At 34.2% G+C, this 21,876-nt stretch overlaps 1 protein-coding gene across 1 annotated transcript in view; it reads right to left on the bottom strand.

The window, feature by feature from the left end:
• LOC136042085 (tRNA (guanine-N(7)-)-methyltransferase-like) overlaps positions 1-21,876 on the bottom strand; it is a 33,672-nt gene that overhangs the window by 921 nt on the left and 10,875 nt on the right. Inside the window, exons 4-5 of the mRNA XM_065726985.1 lie at positions 19,095-19,208; positions 9,939-10,040 (exon numbers count right to left, since the gene is read on the bottom strand). Coding sequence (XP_065583057.1) covers positions 9,939-10,040; positions 19,095-19,208 — 216 coding nt within the window. The remainder of the gene's footprint in view (positions 1-9,938; positions 10,041-19,094; positions 19,209-21,876) is intronic.

Genomic DNA, 21,876 nt, shown 5'->3' with positions numbered 1-21,876 from the left:
TCAGTCAGACAACTCATCTTAGAAACATCTGGCATATCTTCCTCAACCTTTCACAAGGTCCATGTTTCAAACCCATTCTTAACCACTGTTACTACCGTGGTATTTGGTATTCTAGTCTTAGTTGAAAGACTTGTTTTTCTACTCTTCCATTTTTATTTTCTCTTTTTATGCTGAAAAAACACCTAGCGCCTAGGTTATTCTATCTTTCACAGTTTCACTTCATCCACTGTCTTAACTAGTGATACTTTTTTCTTTACTTAGGTAGATGAAGCTATCAACTGCCAAGTAATTACACTGAGAAGAACCGATTCCTGAGAAGAATCGGTTCTTCTCAGGAATCTCTTAGAAGAACTGAGAAGAACCGACTCCAATGTTGATTCCACCGGCTATAAGGCCACAAATATTTACAAATATTTTCTTTTCTAGTTATTACAGCATTGAAATGAAAATAAAAACTACACTATACAAACTTTACTTATTCAATTTTATTTATTATAAAAACAATTTTAAATTTTTTAATTTTATTTATTTAAGAAGAATTAAACCTTTAGCCTCCTTATAGTATATTAAACGCTAAATGCATATTAAATGCGTTCAATACCTCGTGACAATTAAATCTTTCTCCTTGTACTATGAAATATTACATACAGATGCCTACAGGTACAGACATTTTAGCCCACTACGCCACCGCAGATATGGGCGGTTCTAAGAGATAACAAGCTGAATTTTGCTCGATGAAATCGGGCTCTAACCTGGGTTTTTAGCCTGTTGGTAAAATGGGTTCTGACTATAATTGATATATGAATATACAAGTAAATTACAAACGAGTAAATGACTAAATATAAACTGGGGTTCAATATAAAGATGCTACCAAGCTTTGTCTATGTAATCAGGCTACAGATAGCACTACAAATATTGCAATAGAAAATTGATGTTACTAAGCCTGGTTGACAGTGAAAATGGGCTTCATTAGCCCCCCCCCCCCCATATTAAATGCGTTCAATACCTCGTGACAATTAAATGTTTCTCCTCGTATTATGAAATATTACATACAGATGCCTACTGGTACAGACATTTTAGCCCACTAGACCACTGCAGATATGGGCGGTTCTAAGAGATAACAAGCTGAATTTTGTTCGATGAAATCGGGTTCCAACTTGGGTTTTTAGCCTGTTGGTAAAATGGGTTCTGACTGTAATTGATATATGAAAATACAAGCAAATTATAAACGAGTAAATGACTAAATATAAACTTGGGTTCACTATAAAGATGCTACCAAGGTTTGTCTATGTAATCAGGCTACAGATAGCACTACAAATATTGCAATAGAAAATTCAAGTTACTCAGCCTGGTTGACAGTGAAAATGGGCTTCATTAGGCCCCCCCCCCCCTCCCACAATATCATCGACTGAACCAAATTATAACTATGTTATTATTGATGTGTAAATCTATTCACTCCAATATCCGCTAAGAATCACGTAACTTTCAGATCCTATAAATTTATTTTGCTGATTTTGTTACCAAGAAGTGAAATTGGCAAAAGTTAAATTGGGAGTAATAGTTTATTTGGACTAAACAACGTTTTATCAAAACCCACCAGCTATATTCCACCTTCAAATCTGAATCTCTTACTTTCGGTTTTTAGGAAATCAAATTCTAAACTCTTTCAAAATAGAATCAGTGCGATCAATACTTTCACTTTATATTGCATAGCCTGTCTATCTCGACAGAATTTAACAATTAGACCAAAGAAAAAGTCTTGGCTCCATAAATTATACCAACTCAAATGCTTAACATTTTTGACAAATTATGTGACTTTCGAACGCACATTAGACTTCTATAACTAGATGGTCTATAACTAGAAGTCTAGATAACTAGACTTCTAGTTCTATAACTAGAGGTTCGTCACAACAAAAATATTAGTTGAAGTGGCGCATCTCCGGGAAAATTAATGTTCAAAAGGTAAAATGAGGGCGATCCAAAAATTCCTTCCCATGACAGCAGCTTCAAGTCAAGTTTAAGTTCACTAGCATAAATTTAGAAAATCCCAGGGTAGGCTATTGGGGACGGCAATTGCAAAGTCTCAACCGCTTGCACATTTTCCGTTTAAAAGAACAATTTCATACTTTTACAATTTGTACCGTCAAAAAATAAATCCTCGTTCAGGCTTATCCACCACTCAGATTTGCCGGAGAAAAGAACCACTAGAAATATCTCCAGAGCTGATTTTTTAGGAGGTCTCAGCCACCCCTTTCTTTTTGGGGCCAATAAAATATATTACACTTTAATTAAAAAAGTGAAAAATTACACCAACTCGTTGATGTCAAACCGTTGATAGTAATGATTGATAAATAAAGAACAAATAAAATGTAAATAAAAAGTAAAAAAATGTAAATAAAAATGGTAAATAAAAAGTAAATAAATGGCAAATAATCTGTTTTTATTTTGACCAAGAATATAAAGAATTTAACTCAGGTTTACTTTAACCAGCAACAGTTATTAGGATAAGAATATTTGCACAGTCCCTCACGACCCTCCCCCCAAAGGAAAAGAAGGCCTGATCTTGAGGAAAATAATAATACTGAAGTATCATTTTCCGAGGATTATACAGTAGAAGTTTCCAGTCTTTATCTATGCAAATATAGAATTTTATATTTTCCTGAGAAGGACAGTCGCAAGTGCGTCTTTATTTTATTCATTCGAGATGATCGAGCCAGACCAGTAGTCGTAAACGTCAGAACGTCAGAAAAGAGCTCGTTCGATCGAAAATGTTAGTTTTTAGTGTCTTTCTTAGAAACGAAAATAATGCATAGCAGCAACTGAAGATTCCGGCCATTAAGTTCCGCTAAACAAAAATTTTGGCATCAATAGAGCCAAAATGCAATCGAGCAAGGATACTAAAAAAATAAATCGAATTAGAACCACCATAAAGATACTTAAACAATTTATCAGGTTAAAAGACCATGCCATTGTGCAGTAACGTATTCGTCCTTAAACGTATACGCCGTCTATACATATAAACGGTCATTATAGACAGTTTACTGAGTAATACTGACAATTACATGGTATAAAACAGAAACAGGTATATTGGTAAGATTAAGAAAAGAGAAAGCCCATATTCACGACCGGCGTCTGGATGTACAAACAAAAGTTTGTTCTGTTTAATTTGATATGAGTTGCGAAACATTGGACGAATTAAGAGAAAATATCTTTAGGTGTGTAAAATATGATAAAAGTAGTAGTTATGTATTACTTGGGAATGAACATTACAATACTATTTACCGGCAGGGATACCACCCATACTGAAAATTGCTGGATATTATAAGCTAAGTTTTTTTTTTTAATTTCTAGTTGAATCATTCATTTACTTAACAGTTGAAACTATTTTGCTTTTTTGCAATGACCCTTTGTGTTTTTTTTGCAGTAAATATCATATCATGTCACATTGAATGATTATGAACCGATTAATATTAGGTCGGAGATAAGGAAACATTTTTCTGGAAGAGAATGTGGAAGCCCGAAGCCCACAAAGTGCATACTGAGCCCCAATGTGTACTTCTCATGAAAAGTCAAAGAGATTTACTCCATAATATTTTCTCAGTTGGAGAAACATACTTGGAGAAACTTCAGTTGGAGACTAATCGTACAAACTGGGTGTTGAAGCCGAGGGGGGGGGATAGCTGCTTTTTTAGCAGGGAAACGATTGCCTTCCTGAAACTAGAAACATTATGTAAGAGCTGGTGCTGAGGAGTAGTTTTTTTCGTTTGAAAAAAATCAATTAGTTATCAAATTATAAAAAAATTGTGTATTATATTATGTATATATATATATATATATATATATATATATATATATATATATATATATATATATATATATCATGAAAAGAGAAATCACCAATGCAACAGCACAAACACACATAAAAAAAAGAAAAAAAAAAAAGAAAGAAGGAGAAAAGGAAGACTGTTTTCCTAAATTAGTGATTAATATAGACTAGCACTTGAATGAGGCCTTAACCCTACTCATCCATACAATCACATAGGTCAAACAGCATAGCCAAACACAATCAACCATAAAGAATAATCCATGGACAGGCAGTCATGTCGTCAATAAGTATAAGTCGTCATTTACCAAACAATAGAAAAAATAATAAAGACAAATAATTCAGAGGCAACAACCCAACACAAGGGCTCATCAGGAGAATACACTGGCCTATAGGGTTTCACCACTTTAAATTCTCTACCCAGCCAAGTGTTGTGGCTACCACAGAATATCCATGGCATCCCCGTGTCAGGTATCACCCCCAAAATACATGCCTATGAAAAAAAAACAGCAAATGTAAAACAACCAAGTAACACCAAAACAAGCTTATCCTGTTAATATATCCCTCTTTTTAGCAACAATAGGTAAACTAAATATGATAAAATTTACCAAATCACAAGCATTAACACATTGGAAAAAAAAAAAAAAAAAAAAAAAAAAATTAATGAGCTAAACAACTATAGAATTCATCTTTACCATGTGGCTATTTTTTTTTTTTTTTTTTTTTTTTTTTTTAATCCGCTCTATTAGAAACACAATTCAAAATAAATGGCGCTGCATCATCATTTGTCGAACCTCTGAAATTAGTTGAAAATTTCTTTAAGTATTTCCAGATAATTCTTTTGATATTTATTTAAAAGTTCATTATAATGAAAACTAAATTTTTTAAATTGCCAAGTTAATTTATTTGCAGAAAAACCTCTTGATATCAATTTTTGGCTTAAGATTTTACATCTATTTTTAAAATCAATATAATTACTACAAATCCTTGCATAACGAAGTAACTGTGAGAAAAACGCAGAATATGTGATATTTGAGTGTATATTACTTTCAGGGAATGGGAAACTAATCACTTCAAAATCAAAATCATCCGTTTTATTATATATTTTAAAACTTAATTTATTATTATCACAAATATTAACATTTAAATCTAAGAAATGATCTTCATGACCAGCGCCATGACTAGGTTCAAGAGTAAGCTCTGAGGGATATATATTTTTAGAAATATCAATGAAATCCTTACAATTTAAGACCAAAATATCATCTAAATATCTTTTATTATTTGAAAAAACATGTTAAATTATTTGGATTATTCTTAGCCATCATATATTTATATTCTAGTTGACTTAAAAACAAGTCAGCTATAAATGGGCTGGCATTCCCCCCCATGGGAATTCCCACGATTTGCTTGTACAAATCACCACCAAATCTTATATAAGTATTGTATAAAACAAATTCTAATAACTCAAAAATCATATCCAAGCTGTAACATCTCAAGTTAACTGTGGTATTAAAGCAATTTGTCCATATAGCTTTTTTATTATAAGTGTCTATTTTTAAGAGCCTTTTACTAGATAAGAGGAAAGATTTCTTGATAACAGTTTTTAAATTATCTAACACTACATTAAGTGATAAATTAGTATACATTGTCGCAAAATCGAAAGACTCAATTCTTTTAGCTGAAACCATTGTTAAAGACTCTATCACCTGCAGTGAATTATTAACACTCCAATATGGATTAAAATTCGAAAACTTTTTAATACCAGAACAATAGGTTTTAAGTTTATTTACAATTTCCTTTAAAATTAAAGAGAGGTCAGTAGCAGCAATGCGGGTTGGACATTTAGCTGCTCCAGCAATAAACCGTGGTTTAGGGGGATTCTTATGAAATTTTACAGTCCAATATAGGAAAGGGAACTTTTTATTATTGTCATTTATTTTAATATTACAATTTTTAAAAAGTATTTCTTCAGTCTTGTCAATTAAATTCTCATCCTCTAAATTTACCTTTTCGTAAACATTAGTTGTGCATAACTCCCTTTTTAAGATATCACAATACAGCTTCTGACAAATTATGGCAAAATTATTATTAGCTTTATCCACTGGCACAATTACAAATTCATTCTGTAGATTAGCAATTGCTTGTTTAATCTTCGCATTATAAAATAATGATTTAGTGTTACTATTTTTTAAATTAGAATATATTTTATTTCTTATTCTACTAATAATTAAATTCTTCCAACTTTGAAAACTCTCTTTACTTTTATTCTCTTTCTTACACCACTTATCAATAAATAAATCAAAATCATTTTCCAAGCCATCAAGAACACTCGATGGTTTCAGATGATGAGAAAGACGGAAATTAGCCCCTTTATTCATTATAATTTGAAGATCATCTTGCTTTATTATTGACAAGTCCCCTGTTATAACATGTTTGTAAGTAGGATTTACAAATGGGCCAAGTTGCTTACAATTACAAACCGGTTTCCAATTTATATCACTATCTAATCTTTTAAGTATTAAATTATAATTAAAAATAATTTGCCCAATAGTTTTTGAAAATTTATAAGTTAAAACTGGACTATCATTATAATTCAAATTACTAGGAAGGGCCTGTTTCACATGCCGCTGATTTAAAATTTCTGGTAAATTAATATCTTCAATCTGCTTACAAGTAAAATTAATAGGTAAATATAATCTGTTATCCTTATTACCAATCTTATCAAACTTTTTCTTTTTTGAAATAAATTTCGTTTTAGTTAGAATGCAAATTGTATCACATATTACTTTAAAATTATATTCAAGAGCTGTATTATTCTTAACAATCCAGAAAAGTTTGATTAAATTCCTCTTGGATAAATTATTTAGACATTTTATTACAGAAATCATACCCCTAGATTCAAGTAGCTGGCGTAGATCTATAGAAAGCATATGTAAATCTAATTCATTTTTTCTATTATTTTTCCTATGTCCTCTCGATCGTTTTTTTACGTTTAGTAGGACAAGTAAAAGAAGGATGGTCCATAAAACCATCAATACATTTAACAACAACCTGAGACATGTCACCATATTTTGCTACACGATCATTTAGCCCAAAAGGATAAGCTGTACCAAGAGTATGGATCCAGAAATCCTCCTGTTTACGTAGTCTATTATTCTTCTCTTCTTTATTTAAATTTTCTAACTCTAAATTTTCTAAAATTGTGACAGTTATATCTGATATGGAACATTTACCATTATTACAATGCTGAACTAGATAGTTATTAGTTTTTTCATTATTAACTGTTGTCTTGTGTCCAGAAAATCTTTTATATATATTATTAGTTGTTTCCCCCACATATTGTAGGCAGCATTCATTACATTCTAATAGGTAAATTACATTGGTTGTTCTACAATTAACATTACCACGTAACTTGCATGCAAAATTTTTATTATACAATGTACTCTTAACAAAAGTCCGTGGGATAAAATGATCTTGGCAAAGAAAACAACGACTCTTACACTTACTAACTTTCAAAAAATCGTTCCGAGTTCCGAGGCTAATATTTGTGTTTTGTTGCATTAAAAGTTATTGAAAATAAATCCAAAAACAAACCAACATCCAAATCAAAATCCAACAATCAAAGTCCAAAAAACATGCCAAGGTCAATAGGTCAATAAATACATAAAAAAAAAAAAAAAAAAAAAAAAAAACATGAAAGAACATGAAATTTGCATAAGTGCCATCTCACCAATAATTAACAATATCAGGTTAAAAACCTGGACCAGGGTAAAGGTCTGTCGGGGAGAAAACTAAAACATTTTCTCCACCAGCACTGGATCCAATCTGGAATAATATCATGAAAAGAGAAATCACCAATGCAACAGCACAAACACATAAAAGAAAAAAAAAGAGACAGAAGGAGAAAAGGAAGACTGTTTTCCTAAATTAGTGATTAATATAGACCAGCACTTGAATGAGGCCTTAACCCTACTCATCCATACAATCACATAGGTCAAACAGCATAGCCAAACACAATCAACCATAAAGAATAATCCATGGACAGGCAGTCATGTCGTCAATAAGTATAAGTCGTCATTTACCAAACAATAGAAAAAATAATAAAGACAAATAATTCAGAGGCAACAACCCAACACAAGGGCTCATCAGGAGAACACACTGGCCTATAGGGTTTCGCCACTTTAAATTCTCTACTCAGCCAAGTGTTGTGGCTACCACAGAATATCCATGGCATCCCCGTGTCAGGTATCACCCCCAAAATACATGCCTATAAAAAAAAAACAGCAAATGTAAAACAACCAAGTAACACCAAAACAAGCTTATCCTGTTAATATATCCCTCTTTTTAGCAACAACAGGTAAACTAAATATGATAAAATTTACCAAATCACAAGTATTAACAAATTGCAAAAAAAAAAAAAAAAAAAAAAAAAAAAAAAAAAAAAAAAAGAGCTAAACAACTATAGAATTCATCTTTACCATGTGGCTATTTTTTTTTTATTATTATTTTTTTTTTTTTTTTAAATCCGCTCTATTAGAAACAGAATTCAAAATAAATGGCGCTGCATCATCATTTGTCGAGCCTCCGAAATTAGTTGAAAATTTCTTTAAGTATTTCCAGATAATTCTTTTGATATTTATTTAAAAGTTCGTTATAATGAAAACTACATAAACTACATAAATATTACACAAACTGCAAAAAATAAACCAGCCCGTTAATTCTAAATACAACTTGATAATAGAATTTTAAGTTTAGCGTATACCACAGATGGTTTGGGAGATTTAAGCCATTCAGGATATTTTGAATATGATTGAAAAATAAAAGCAACAAAGAAAATAGAAAATTAAAAGATTTTTTTTTAGCTATAAAGAGCGATGTAAGACTTAAAAAAGGAGTATCAAGGAATTAGAGAGACTGACAATCACATTAAACCATCGCTTTTTATGCAAAAGTTTGGCTCTTGTTTTCATTCAATTGCTTCATAAAATAATGCTCTAACACGAGCGGAAATTCATAGACAGTAAAACAGATGTGAGGTCGCAATCCTTTGAGAATCAGCGGGCTCAGTTGCATTTGCTTTAAATAGCACTCTTTTCCGTTCAAAAGTTTTAAGGGCAATCGACAGATAAAACAATTGCAATTACCATCTGACAATACGTGAATCTTTATGTGCATTCCAGAAAATGCTAGTGAAGATTTAGCGTAAAGATAGGGAATTGAGGAGGGCAGTAGCCCTGGCCTGTACGCAGAAGGGTACTTCGGGCCCAGCCCCCCCCCCCAAAATGTGTAATTTCTCCATAGTTTCTTAGGATTTTTGACAAAGTATTTATTAAAAATCTAGATACATGTGTGAACCCTTTTTTGGGGGGGATTTTACAGCATACAATTATCCAGTCCAGTCACTGCCCAATTATCCACCTATTTTCTGTCTAACTTTTTACCCTCTTTGAAGTAATTAGCGATTGTACTGTTATTTTTTTGTAAAGAGAGTTTGCTCTCCACAGCAAAATAGAAGTATACTTGATATTGGAGCGTTTATCCCCCCTCCTCTTCAGGATAAAGTACAACTTTTAATGAATCAATTTTGGAAACTATCATTTTTCATTAAAATCTACGTTTTTGCAATAGAAGAACTACCCCCCCACAGCACCCATATTGCACTGTTAACCCTAAAATTTCCCTCTCAGTGGGATATAATAGATTAATCAATGGTTCTAAATCGCTATGAACATAACCTGAAGCTAAAACGTACTTTTGAGGCTTCAGTCTTCTTCCCCCCATCCGCTACAATACTAAAGATTAAAGTTAATCTGCATTTTCCGATATACGTGCTTTTTGCATTTATTTAGTCACTAAATAAAAAAAAGGGCTACTTTATATCTGTTGTTTCGAAGGTTTTGGACCCCCCCCCCCCCCCTGCGAAAAAAAAAATTCCCGCGTACGTGCCTACAGTAGCCCCTCTAATAAATCATATAATTTCTGTTTGTATCAAGTTTAACATAAACATCGTGCTTTAAATTTATTTGAAAAAAAAAAACGCTGGTTGTTTATTGCAAAGCTTTGTTTAAAGCGACAAATTTTAAATTAAGTGCTAACACATAAGTGTAGGACATACCAGTTCCGAATCTTTTACCCTTTCAAATAAGGGATGCTCCTCAAAATGAGACGTCATCCATTGATACAAGTCTTCTACATCAGTCACAGTGTATATCAGGCCCTGTGAGGCAAAAATAAAAGTTATGAGAAACAGTAACTTATCAAACAAAATTAAAACTTTTAAGCATTTTCAGCTAATATTGGAACTCTTTAATAAAAAAAAAACAAACAAAAAAAAGAAACAAGAAACCATAAAATATTATATTAGTCGTACCTTTATTCTACTTTAAAAATCTACCTATATCTTTGGAAAATGTCTGGAACTCCAGTGGAAACCCGTATCTCAATCTCGAGGTTGCAGTTTGAAACTCGGTGTTAGGCTATCGTTACATAGGTAACAAGAGCTAAGAGCTCATATGGCACTTGTGACGAGGTCGGAAGAGCCAAGAGCTCATATTGTATGAGCCCTGGCAAAATTCTAAGAATCAATAGATTGCTTTAAAAGGAAAATCAGAGGCTTAATGCTGGTCAGGATTTAAAATAAGAGCTCTGAGTCACGAGGTCCTTCTAAATATCAAAATTCATTAAGATCCAATCACCCACTCCTAAGTTAAAAATACCTAATTTTTTTCCAATTTTGCCTCTCCCTTCAGCCCCACAGATGGTCGAATCGGGAAAAAGACTTTATCAAGCAAATTTGTGCAGCTCCCTCACACGCCTACCAATTTTCATCGTCCTAGCACGTCCAGATGCACCAAACTCGCCAAAGCATTGAACCCCTTGAACCCCACCCCCTAACTCCCCCAAAGAGAGTGAATAAAGTCCGGTTACGTCAATCACGTATCTACGACATTAATAGACGTTTTCCAAGATTTCCGGTTTCCCCCTCCAACTCCCTCCAATGTCAACATATCTGGTCGGGATTTGAAATAAGAACTCTGAGACATGAGTTCCTTCTAAATATCAAATTTCATTAAGATCAGGTCACCCGTTCTTAAGTTAAAATACCTCAATGTTTCTAATTTTTCAAATTAACAACCCCCAGCTCCCCTTAAGAGAACGGATTCGTTCGAATTATGTCAATCACGTATCTATAACTTGTGCTTATTCTTCTCATCAAGTTTCATCCCGATATCTCCACTCTAAGCGTTTTCCAAGATTACCGGTCTCCCCCTCCAGCTCCCCCAATGTTACCGGATCTGTTCGGGATTTAAAGTGAGAGTTCTAAAGCAAAAGATCCTTCTAAAGATTAAATTTCATTAAGATCTGATCACCCGTTCGTAAGTTACAAATACCTCATTTTTTCCATTTTTCTAAATTACTCCCCCCCCAACTCCACCAAAGAGAGCGAATCCTATCCGGTTATTTCTTTCACATATCTTGGACTTGTTCTTATTCTTCCCACCGAGTTTCATCCTGATTTCTCCGCTTTAAGCGTTCTCCAAGATTTCCGGTCCCCCTCCCAAATGACACTGGATCCGGTCGGAATTTTAAATAAGAAATTTGAGTTACGAGGACCTTCTAAATATGAAATTTCATTAAGATCCGATTACACATTCGCAAGTTAAAATTACCTCATTTTCTCTAATTTTTTAGAATTAACTCTGCCCCCCAGCTCCCCCACAGAGAGCGATCCGTTCCGGTTATGTTAATCACGTATCTAGGACTTGTTTTTATTTTTCCCACCAAGTTTCATCCCGATCCTTCCACTCTAAGCGTGTTCAAAGATTTTAGGTCCCGCCCCCAGCTCCCTCCAATGTCACCGGACCCGGTCGGGATTTAAAAAAAGAGCTCTGAGACACGATGTACTTCCAACCATCACATTTCATTAAGATCCAATCACTCCTTCATAAGTTAAAAATACCTCATTTTGTCTGATTTTTCAGAGTTAACCTTCCCCCCCCCCCAACTCCCCCAAAGAGAGCAGATCCGTTCCGGTTATTTCAATCACGTATCTAGGACTTGTGATTATTTTTCCCACCCAGTTTCATCCCGCTACCTCCACTCTAAGCATTTTCTAAGATTTTAGGTCCCCCCCAAACTCCCCACACTGTCACCGGATCCGGTCGGGATTTAAAATGAGAGCTCTGAGACACAATATCCTTCCAAACATCAAATTTCATTAAGATCCAATCACCCGTTCGTAAGTTAAAAATACCTCATTTTTTCTAATTTTTCTGATTTAACCGTCCCCACCCCCCTCAGATGGTCGAATCGAGGAAACGACAATTTCTAATTTAATTTGGTCTGGTTCCTGATATGCCTGCCAAATTTCATTGTCCTAGCTTACCTGGAAATGCCTAAAGTAGCAAAACCGGGACAGACAGACCGACAGAAATTGCGATCACTATATGTCACTTGGTAGATACCAAGTGCCATAAAAAGTGAAACATTCATTTTTTTTCCAGTAAAAGCTGCATTTGTGGAGCAAGAATCAGCATTAAACCATTTCACGCATAAAGAAGGATAAAGAACTTGTTTAGAGGGCAGGGGGGCTAGTCTTCCCTCTTCATAAAACAGTTATTAAAGCTATTTTTTGGTAATTCTATCTTGTTGTGCCTAAGAACCAGAGGACTGAGTTGGAAAACTTCCAGGGAATTAACGTTGGGGGAGCAAGGCGAACACGAGTACAGAGCATTTTTTCTTTTGTTATGCCTGTCGCATGGCAGGCTTTGCTGCGAGTGACTTTATATCTTGCATTTTATTGCGCTTTTATTTGTGCATATGCGGTCACTTCTTAATTGTTCTAAAAAACCATATTTAACAACCCAGTAAAGCTCAAGAAATACAAAAAACCTTGTTTAATACCAAGATAGCTTATTGGGGCCATTAAAATATGTCCAACCAGTAAATCTGTAGTAAATTAGCAGCCATGAGAAGGTAATAAAGCTAACTTAACATCCACTCAAGCGCCGATAAAAGTCACATTTCCAATATACAAATGAGTAAAAATATATACACGAACGGAAAGTAATACAGAAAAAACTCTCAAAAATATTTTTATAACTATTTAACCTCTATAGAATTACAGTTTATACAAAATTTTAGATTAATTCCAGCTCGTAACAAGTCCAACCTCTTAAAGAGAATTTTCAAAATAAGATCAAATTCGTTTATGTTTAAAATCATAAAAACGTTATTATTTTTAATACGGCTAGTTTGACCTTCTTATACCCGAGTCACACCATAGTCACACCTTCTTGCAAGAGCTATGATTAACGAATCATATATGTTTTCTCTTGATATGAGAATTACACTTGTATTCTGGAACTGCCACATTGAAATAGCAAAAAATTATTTTGAATAGCTTGAATTAACACTAATTCGTTTCCAGCTACTACCTAATAATGCAATGTATTTTTGTGCCAGACTCATCTCACAGATACAATTGCTACTGTCTCAAGTTTCAATCTTTTCTTAGTTTTTACGAAATATGTCTTAAATCTTTCCTTTGATTAGTATGCCACAAAGTTTACTTGAAAATCTCACAAGAATTCAAAGTGAGTTCACCTGGGGTTCTAGGTGAACTTCGCCTAGGACTCTAGTTGAACTACGTTTAAGCAATGACTAAGGACTGTTTTAATTTTTAATTGTAGTTTTATCGCATTTCGTTGTAAGTCTTATTTTATTTATATATGTGCTTTGGGGCGAACGGCTCTTGGATATAGAGCCGAAATATTCACTTAAGACTAAATTAAATTTCATTATCTTAGACAAATTCCCTATTGTTTTACTTGTTGTTTTTAAAACTTAAAAGTTGACCCTTCACCATTAAGCCGGATGATAAAAAGCTTTCCATGGTCTTAGTTAGAAGGCTCTCCTGTTTTTCAGTTTTATTTTAGTTTAGTTACAAATGGAAAAGCCAGAAAATAAAAAGGCAACAAATGGTTCGCCAAGCAATTTTTAGGGGGATGTTAAACTAAGTTAAAACACATTATTTGCATGCAGGTTGTCAAAAGGGCGTATGAACAGTATCCCAGGAATGATCAAGGGTATTAAGTTAAAACTTTCAGGATATGTTAAGGGGGATGTTGAACTAACCAAAAGACACCTTGTGCATATTACTACAGCTGTAACTACTACAAACAGTACTACTACTACTGCTACAACTACTACTGTAACTGCTCTTACTACTACGACTCCTATTACTACTAATGATGCTAAGGGTATTACGGTGAACCTTTCAGGGAATGTTGAAGAGGAAGTTGAATTCAATTGATACACACTATGTCGATACAGGTTATTAAAAGGGCAAAACAGCCACATCCCAGGAGAAGCTCAGAGTACTAAGTGGAAACTTTAAGTAAATGTTGAGGGGGATGTTGAACCAACCAAAAGGTACTATATGCATACTACTACCGTTATTGCTTCGACTACTGCAACTAATCTTGAAGACAATATCTATTTAAATGGAAACACGTTATGTCTATGTAGGCTGGCAAAAGGGTATATCAGTAATATCTCAAGGAGTATGATGGACTAATAAATATATAATATTTGGGTACTAAACCTACTACTATTACTTGTAGTAGTACTACTGTTGTTACTGCTATTAGTACTACTGTTACTACGGCTAATTGTATTAATGTGGGACTTTAAGGGACTGTTGAGGGTGATGTTGGGCTAAATCCAAACACACTACGTGCATGCAGGTTATCAAAGGAGTGTATCAGCAATTTCTCAGATGCAACTTAAAGCATTAAATTTAGACTATCAGGGCGTGAGGAGGAAAGTAGAAATAGACCAAAAAGGCAAATTCTGAATATTATTGCTGCTGCTATTACTAATACCCCTACTGCTATCAATACGACTACTCCCAATTCTCCAACTATTACCTCTGCTTACTATGACTTATACCATTGCTAATGATAAGAGCATTAGTAAAACTCTCAGGGATTGGTTAGGACGCCGTCTAACTGAATCAAAACACACTCTGTCAATGCAGGTAGTCAAAAAGCAATATCTAAGAAAGTGCTTAGAGTATTAATGTGAAGTTTCAGGGCAATTTGAGAGGGGTGTTGAACTAAATCACAGCACACTATGTATATAAGGGGTATCGAGGGGGTGTATTAGCAATATCCCAGCAACAGCTTAGGGCATTAAGCTGAGACTTCCCGGGCTACTAATATACTATCATTTTTGCTACTACTTCTACTATTACAACTGCTAATATTGAACTAAATCAAAATAGTTTAAGTGCATTCAGGTTGTTAAAATGGCATAGGAAGGGTATATTAGGACTGGAATAGACCATAGAGTAGAGAACTTTCAGAAAAAGTTGATCTTGCTGTAAAATTAAATGAAAAGGCACTCTTCGCATACTGATTGTCAATGAGACATCCCATCAATACCTCAAGAGCCACTGAGGGTATTAAGTTGAAACTTTCAGGGCTACTACTATTGCTACTGCTGCTCTTATTATTGAACTAAGCCATAGGGCGTAAATGCATCCAGGTTGTAAGAATAACATAGGTACAATGTCTTGACAACAGATTAAGGTATTAAGTTTTATTTTTCGGGGAAGTACAGATATAAAACTAAATCAAAAGATATTGCGTGTATCCTGATTGCCAAAACCACGCATATTATTAGAAATTGTTCAACAAGTTTTCAAAATATAAATAGTTAGCCAAAAACTGGATTACTACACAGAAAACCCAAAGTGGATTACTACAACCCAAAGATTTATAATATTCCTCTCTTAACCAATGAAAACAAACTAAACAAATATAAAACGTAGAGAACGTAATTATGAAAACTTTTTAGAGCTAAGTTAAACCAAAGATGAGCAGAAATAAATTCAAATAATCTTTCAAGCGCAAAACTACCATAAACACCCTCAAGAAATAAGTGAAACCCAAAAACAAACAGAAATTACAATAAATAATCAAGTTAAATCAAAACGGGCAGTCAACTCAAACTGAGAGGAGTAGAGAGAGAGGGAGAGAGAGACAGAGACAGAGAGAGAGAGAGAGAGAGAGAGAGAGAGAGAGAGAGAGAGAGAGAGAGAGAGAGAGCTAAATTCAGTTTTTTACAAATTCTTACATTTAAACAAAAATCATACACTACGGCTCAGCATTGAAAATCAATGCGAAGAAAGGCACAAATGAGTTGGCGTACCGATTAGTTCGTACTTTAGGGAGTATAAATTTATTTTGTAGCCGAATTTGACTATTGGGAGGGACTGGTTCGGGTAGTAGTGATCGATGGCTCGTATTGGCTAGGACAGATTTTCCAAATTGCAGGGGCTGACACCGCCGCTTCTAAAGACCTATACATAATTTCCACTTTCCTAAAAACAAAATACAACTTAAATGTTTTCTCTTTTAAACTTTAATAAGTCCAAAATTATTAAGACTTTCAGGAATAAACATCAATGTATATATTAAACTGTCAATCGATATTAATTTGTTTTTACAGCTATGCTGGTTATGAAGGTGACTTTTCTCTTTTTTTCGGAGTTAAGGAGAAATAACAACACACAGCCTAAATAATGTTTTTTTTTTCAGTAAAGAACACTGGTCTTTAAAAGCCACGGGAGTTAGCCCAACTCCTCTTTTCTATTCGTTTTGACTTGGTTATTTTTTGTACTCGCGGTTCGTTTTCGGTTTCATTTATTTATTGATGGTGGTTTATGGTACTAATATAGTATTACGCTTGAAAATCATTTGAATTTATTTCTCCTAAACTTTGATTTAACACAGCTCTAAAAAAATTTTTATCATTAATTTCTGTTCGTTTTTAATCAGCATAGTTTTTTTTTCATTGGTTAAGATAGGAATATTTTCAATCTTCTTAGTTTTTCTCAATAACAATCGCAGCATTTTTGGCTAACTATTAATATCCTTCATTACCTCTTCCAAGCGATTTGGGAGCGACCTGCTTCTGGTTTGGCCCCAGATATATTGCAAAAAAGAACATCTTTGGCTGTCCGTCATCCTTCATCAATTTAAACATGTCCTAGTCATCCCAACCTATCTTTCATTCTAACCCAAGAAAGTGGGAAAGAACCACGTTTTCCGTATAGCTTTTGTTTGAAATACGGTCAGTCAAGTAGGTACCAAAACTATTCGTATACAATTCCTGTAGAAACATTCAACAAAATTTGCTACACAATTCCTGTAAAAACATTCAGTCAATTTTACTCTGTCCCCCGAACCACCCGCATCTCAGAAACATGATCACTGCCATTACAGTAAGTTCCAGGATTCTAGTCTTGATTCATAGAATTATCTTATTATTCTTCCAAACTTTTTCATCAATTCTTCAAACTTCATTTCCAAATCCACCATCTTTTTACTAATAAAACTTCCCGAGCAAGTGAAGCTATCCACTTGATCAATCTTCTCGTTACCCAACCACACCTCTTTACCTTCATTTATTCCTAGTCTAGGCCATTTGATATTCTTAACATTAATTTTGAACTTTATTTGTGTGCCTTGGACTCTCAAAACACCCAAAAATCCATTTTTAACTTACATTTTTATCTAGGAGATTAGAATTATTTTCATAATCTAAGTCTAGGATAGTTTTACCTTCCTATCTGATTCCATGCTATTGCAAGGTTTCTGTTGTGTTTCTTAAGCCAAGGTCCATCAAAATAATTCATATAGCCGGTAATAGGACACAGCCCTGCTTTGCTCCTGATTCAACACAAAACCAGCTACCAACCCCACTTCAACTCTAAGCTGCAGCAACAAGGCCTTGGAAATAAGTACTACTCACTTTCAAGTACTGATCTGGCATACCATACAGGATAGGACCTTCATTACAACTCTTCTATCGGTTGAAATAAATGCCTGTTGTTAATTTTAAAAACTGAGGACAAAAGGGGTCTCATGATTCAGGCACTTCTCAATTATTAATCTACGAACGAAAATTTAGTCGATACATTCTCTCCCCTTCCTAAAACCACAATGTTCCTCTCCTAAAACTTCATCTACAACATCTCTTAGTCAAATAAGTATCATCAGGCAAAGCAATTTGGTTCCTGCTGAAATCAGGCTAGTACCTCTATGATTATCACACTCAGTCCATTACCCTTTTTTTAAGGGGTTTAAGTGAAGCTTCCCTAAAATCACTAACTACTCCCTTTTTTCCAACATCATATTCATAATCTTCATTAATTTATCTCTAACTTTGCAACCAACGTTTTTCAAAACCTCATTAGAACATCATCAGCACCTGAGCCCTTATCATTTATCTTAAATCGTTTTAGCTCTGTTCCTTTAGTCTTTCAGTCTTTTAGCTCTCTTCTTCGCAAAATAAATCTGTCCTCACTTCCAAATTGACAAAAAGCATTTCATCCTTTACCATTTCACTTCCTAACACTTTACTACAATTGAACACGTTTTTGAAATATTATGTTAATCTCTCTTTAAACACTTTCCTAATCACTAATTGAGGCCCCTTCCTATCTTTAACTGGAATAAGTTCAGATTGGCTACCTCCATTAGATTTTCTAATATACAAATACAATAATTCACTATTATGCAGTCTGGTTGCATCTTCCTAATCCGCGTCGGTAGTTACACCATTCTATCAACAACCTCAATATTTGGCCAATCGCTGTTTGACCAAACATTTTTGCAAAATACTGGTAAATATCATGTTTTGAATCGGGAAAAAAGAGAACCATAGGGTTTCTATAACTGGCCAAAGAGTCAATTACAAAAGTGTCAGCGACTCAGCTATGACCTCCGTGAAACAAACAGCATATAAAATGACAATGTAGACTCATTGTTAATCCTCATTGCTAATCCTTACAGCATAGTATCAATTACATGGGGAGAAAAATTAAGCAACTTTTTTTTCTAATGTTCCTTAGTTCAGATAATAGGCCGATTTGCATTTTAGTATAGATTCAACAAATTTTGCAACACATATATCCATAAGGATCTCTGCCTTAATCTACAATTCTCTAAAAAAATTCCTACTTTCCAATAAGCAACTCAGTAAAACTGCATATATATATGGCAGTTGTGATTCAGATTTCCTCTCTTCCCATAAACATGAACCACGCATTTGACTTTAAAGCTGGTCTGCATGATAACTAATTTGTAATAAAACACATAAATATGGAGGGATTTTCTATTCTCACTATATTTTCAAAATATCGGGATATTACATTAATTAGTTTCTTAAAGACCAACAATTGATTTGTAAACAAACTTACACCTTCTCTTAGAACGTAAGCATATTCAGCTAAAAGAGTTTTATTGATAATTCTCCATTTGTGCTTGGCTTTCTTGAAATGAGGATCCGGAAACAAGAAGAACATCTTTGTTAACTAGAAAAAGAAAGTGGCTGCAAATATTAAGTGTAATTCATTCCCACTACTGAAATCCAGTAATAAACTTAAAAATAAACAAAATTAATCAAGAAAGCTATTTTTCAAATAGGTTGATTCTTCTCTCTTAATGCAGACATCTTCACCAGCACCCAAGAACAGACAAGACATTTTCTAACCCTCTCATTGTTTTGGGTAAAAATAGATGGAACTTCTAATGTCTTAGGAGGCAAAAGTTTGATCGAAAACCCTTAATATGCAACTTTATTTTCCATAGTCAATGCAACATTGCCGCCCTAGCTAAGAACTATGGCTATTGTGTGTATTCCCCCGGGGTTATATTTAGCAGGAATTGTTGTAGGAACTTGGGAAAGAGCTCATCCCATAAGAAGTTTACGATGTTGCACTTTTTGTCCCCAATCGAGCTTTAATTTCGTCTGAATAACCCTTTAAGCTGATATTTTGATTCTAAATGTACAAAAATCATTAAATTCAATGTTACCCATCAAAAGATACGAGCCCGAGGAAATTTGTCTTATTCTCGAAAAAGAGGAAATACACCCCCCCCCAAAAAAAAAATTAAAAAAGGACATTAACGAAAATCACACCATCAGATTTAGCAGCATATCAGCGAACCATACTGTAGACGTTTCAAACTCCTATCTACGAAATTGCCGATTTTGTTTGTTTGTTTTTTTGCCAGAAGGAAGATCACGGATGTGTGATTATTTCCTTTTTTTACTTTTTTGTTTGTTTTTCTCAGGGGTGATCATATCGAGCCAATGGTCCTAGCAGACGGAGAGAGGGCTCATTCAAACTGACATTAAAAGATTTAATAAATTTATTAAGTGACCAAACATATATCAAGCCATTTTTTTCCCAAATAACCCAGATCAACATTTTGAGATAACCATTTTTTTAAGAATAGTTGAAAGGTCCAATAACTAAGCTTCAGGATATGAAACGACCTCCCCCAGCCTCTAGGACAAGGGCTGTAACTTTTGTAATTTACCCATTGTTCACATACCGTACAGTATTTATTATGAGAAATATACGGACATTTTCACTGGGAGGAAACACTCTGGGGGATTTGCCTGGGGGAAACTTCAGACAGGGAGGGAATTGTTAGGGGGGATTTTTCCGGGAAAAATTTTTCACAAAGGGGTTTCCGGCAAGATTTGAAAAATGATCAAAAATTAAATATGAAACTAGTTTTTTTTTCAAATGAAAGTAAGCAAGATTTTCCGGAGGAATTGTCTGCAGCAAATTATCAGGGGGTGATTTTCAGCGTGGAGAATATCGTTCGAGAAGAATTTTCTGGTGGGGGGATTTAAGCAGGATGAATCCTCCATGGGAGAATTTTCCATGGATTTCCGGACAATATTTGAATAACGATCGGAAATTAAATAAAAAATAGCTCTTTTTTCAACCGAAAGTAAGGAGGAACATTCAAACATAAAATGAAGACAAATTAATTCAAGTATGAGGGGACAGCTCAATCACTCGCTCTTTATGCGAAAGTTTGACTTTTGTTCGTCCCAATTCTTTAAGAACGATTATTGAAGCACAAGAGCTGTTTGAGTGGAATAAACTCATGCTTCAAGTGCTAAAAAAAAATTTAGCGTAAAGAGGGGGATCAAGGAGGGGACAGTCCGCCTGATACGTGGACTAATTTCTGTTCGTTTTACGTTTTCAATGCTACTCCTCCCTTTCAGTGGAATAAACTTTTTTTCTTTTCTTTTTTTTTACTTATTTGGTCAAAAACTTGACTTTCTCTTAGTACATAACTTCATAAGGGTTTTTCCTAAAAATAAAGGTTATAAGAAAAGAAAAAAATTGACATGGTATTTTTTTTAGCCAGTTCAACTAGAACTACACTATTATTTATTTGAAAACGTATTCCGTACGGAATTATATAGCCAAGCACCTAAAACATCTGGAAATTTTTTCATCAGACGGTTGGTGACTTAAGATTAAAAACACTAGCTTCAAAGCGCTTATAGGACGTAGAACAATCTCTGAAGGAGAAGGTCCAGGCAGGGTGAGATAGAAAAGTTAGCTGAAGAGATAGAGAGGAGGGAGGACAGGGATTCGATTGATTAACCATTAAAATGAAAATCAGCAATGTATCTTCTCTTTTCAATTTTCTCTACTGTTTTCTTCACAAACTTGGTCAAATTGGCCTTTCAAAAGGTTCAATTAAGCTGCACTTCAAAAATTGATATTCTTAGTATTCAATGCCCGACCCCCAATAGAGAATTAGGAGGTCACAGGCTTATGAACACAGGAAAGGAGTAATTTTCAGCGCTTAATATCTAGAAAAAAATTTAAGACATTTTAATCGAGTTTCTTCCATAGCGATCTAAAGATTACATGAAGTGAAGGAGGAGAGGGAAATTTAATTTGAATAGAAAACGTGGCCACATATAAAACTTGTTTGCAAAAGCAGATAACGGAAAATATTTTGTCATTAAATGACATACCTGTCTCAAATGAAAAAAAAAGATGTTTTTCATTTAGAAGTATTACTTTTTGTGTAAATAAGACTTATTTTTCTATAGAACAATATCACCGTCCGAGGTAGGGGTTTCAGTTGACAAATCCCTGTCGTCGAAGTTCATGGAGATGGGGAGGAAGTTCATGGAGATGGGGAGGAAGGCCAAAGATG

Source organism: Artemia franciscana, unplaced genomic scaffold (assembly GCF_032884065.1).
Source record: "Artemia franciscana unplaced genomic scaffold, ASM3288406v1 PGA_scaffold_62, whole genome shotgun sequence".
NCBI classification, from domain to species: domain Eukaryota; kingdom Metazoa; phylum Arthropoda; class Branchiopoda; order Anostraca; family Artemiidae; genus Artemia; species Artemia franciscana.
Note: the sequence above shows the minus strand (reverse complement) of the source record. Positions and strands in the feature narration are given on the sequence as shown.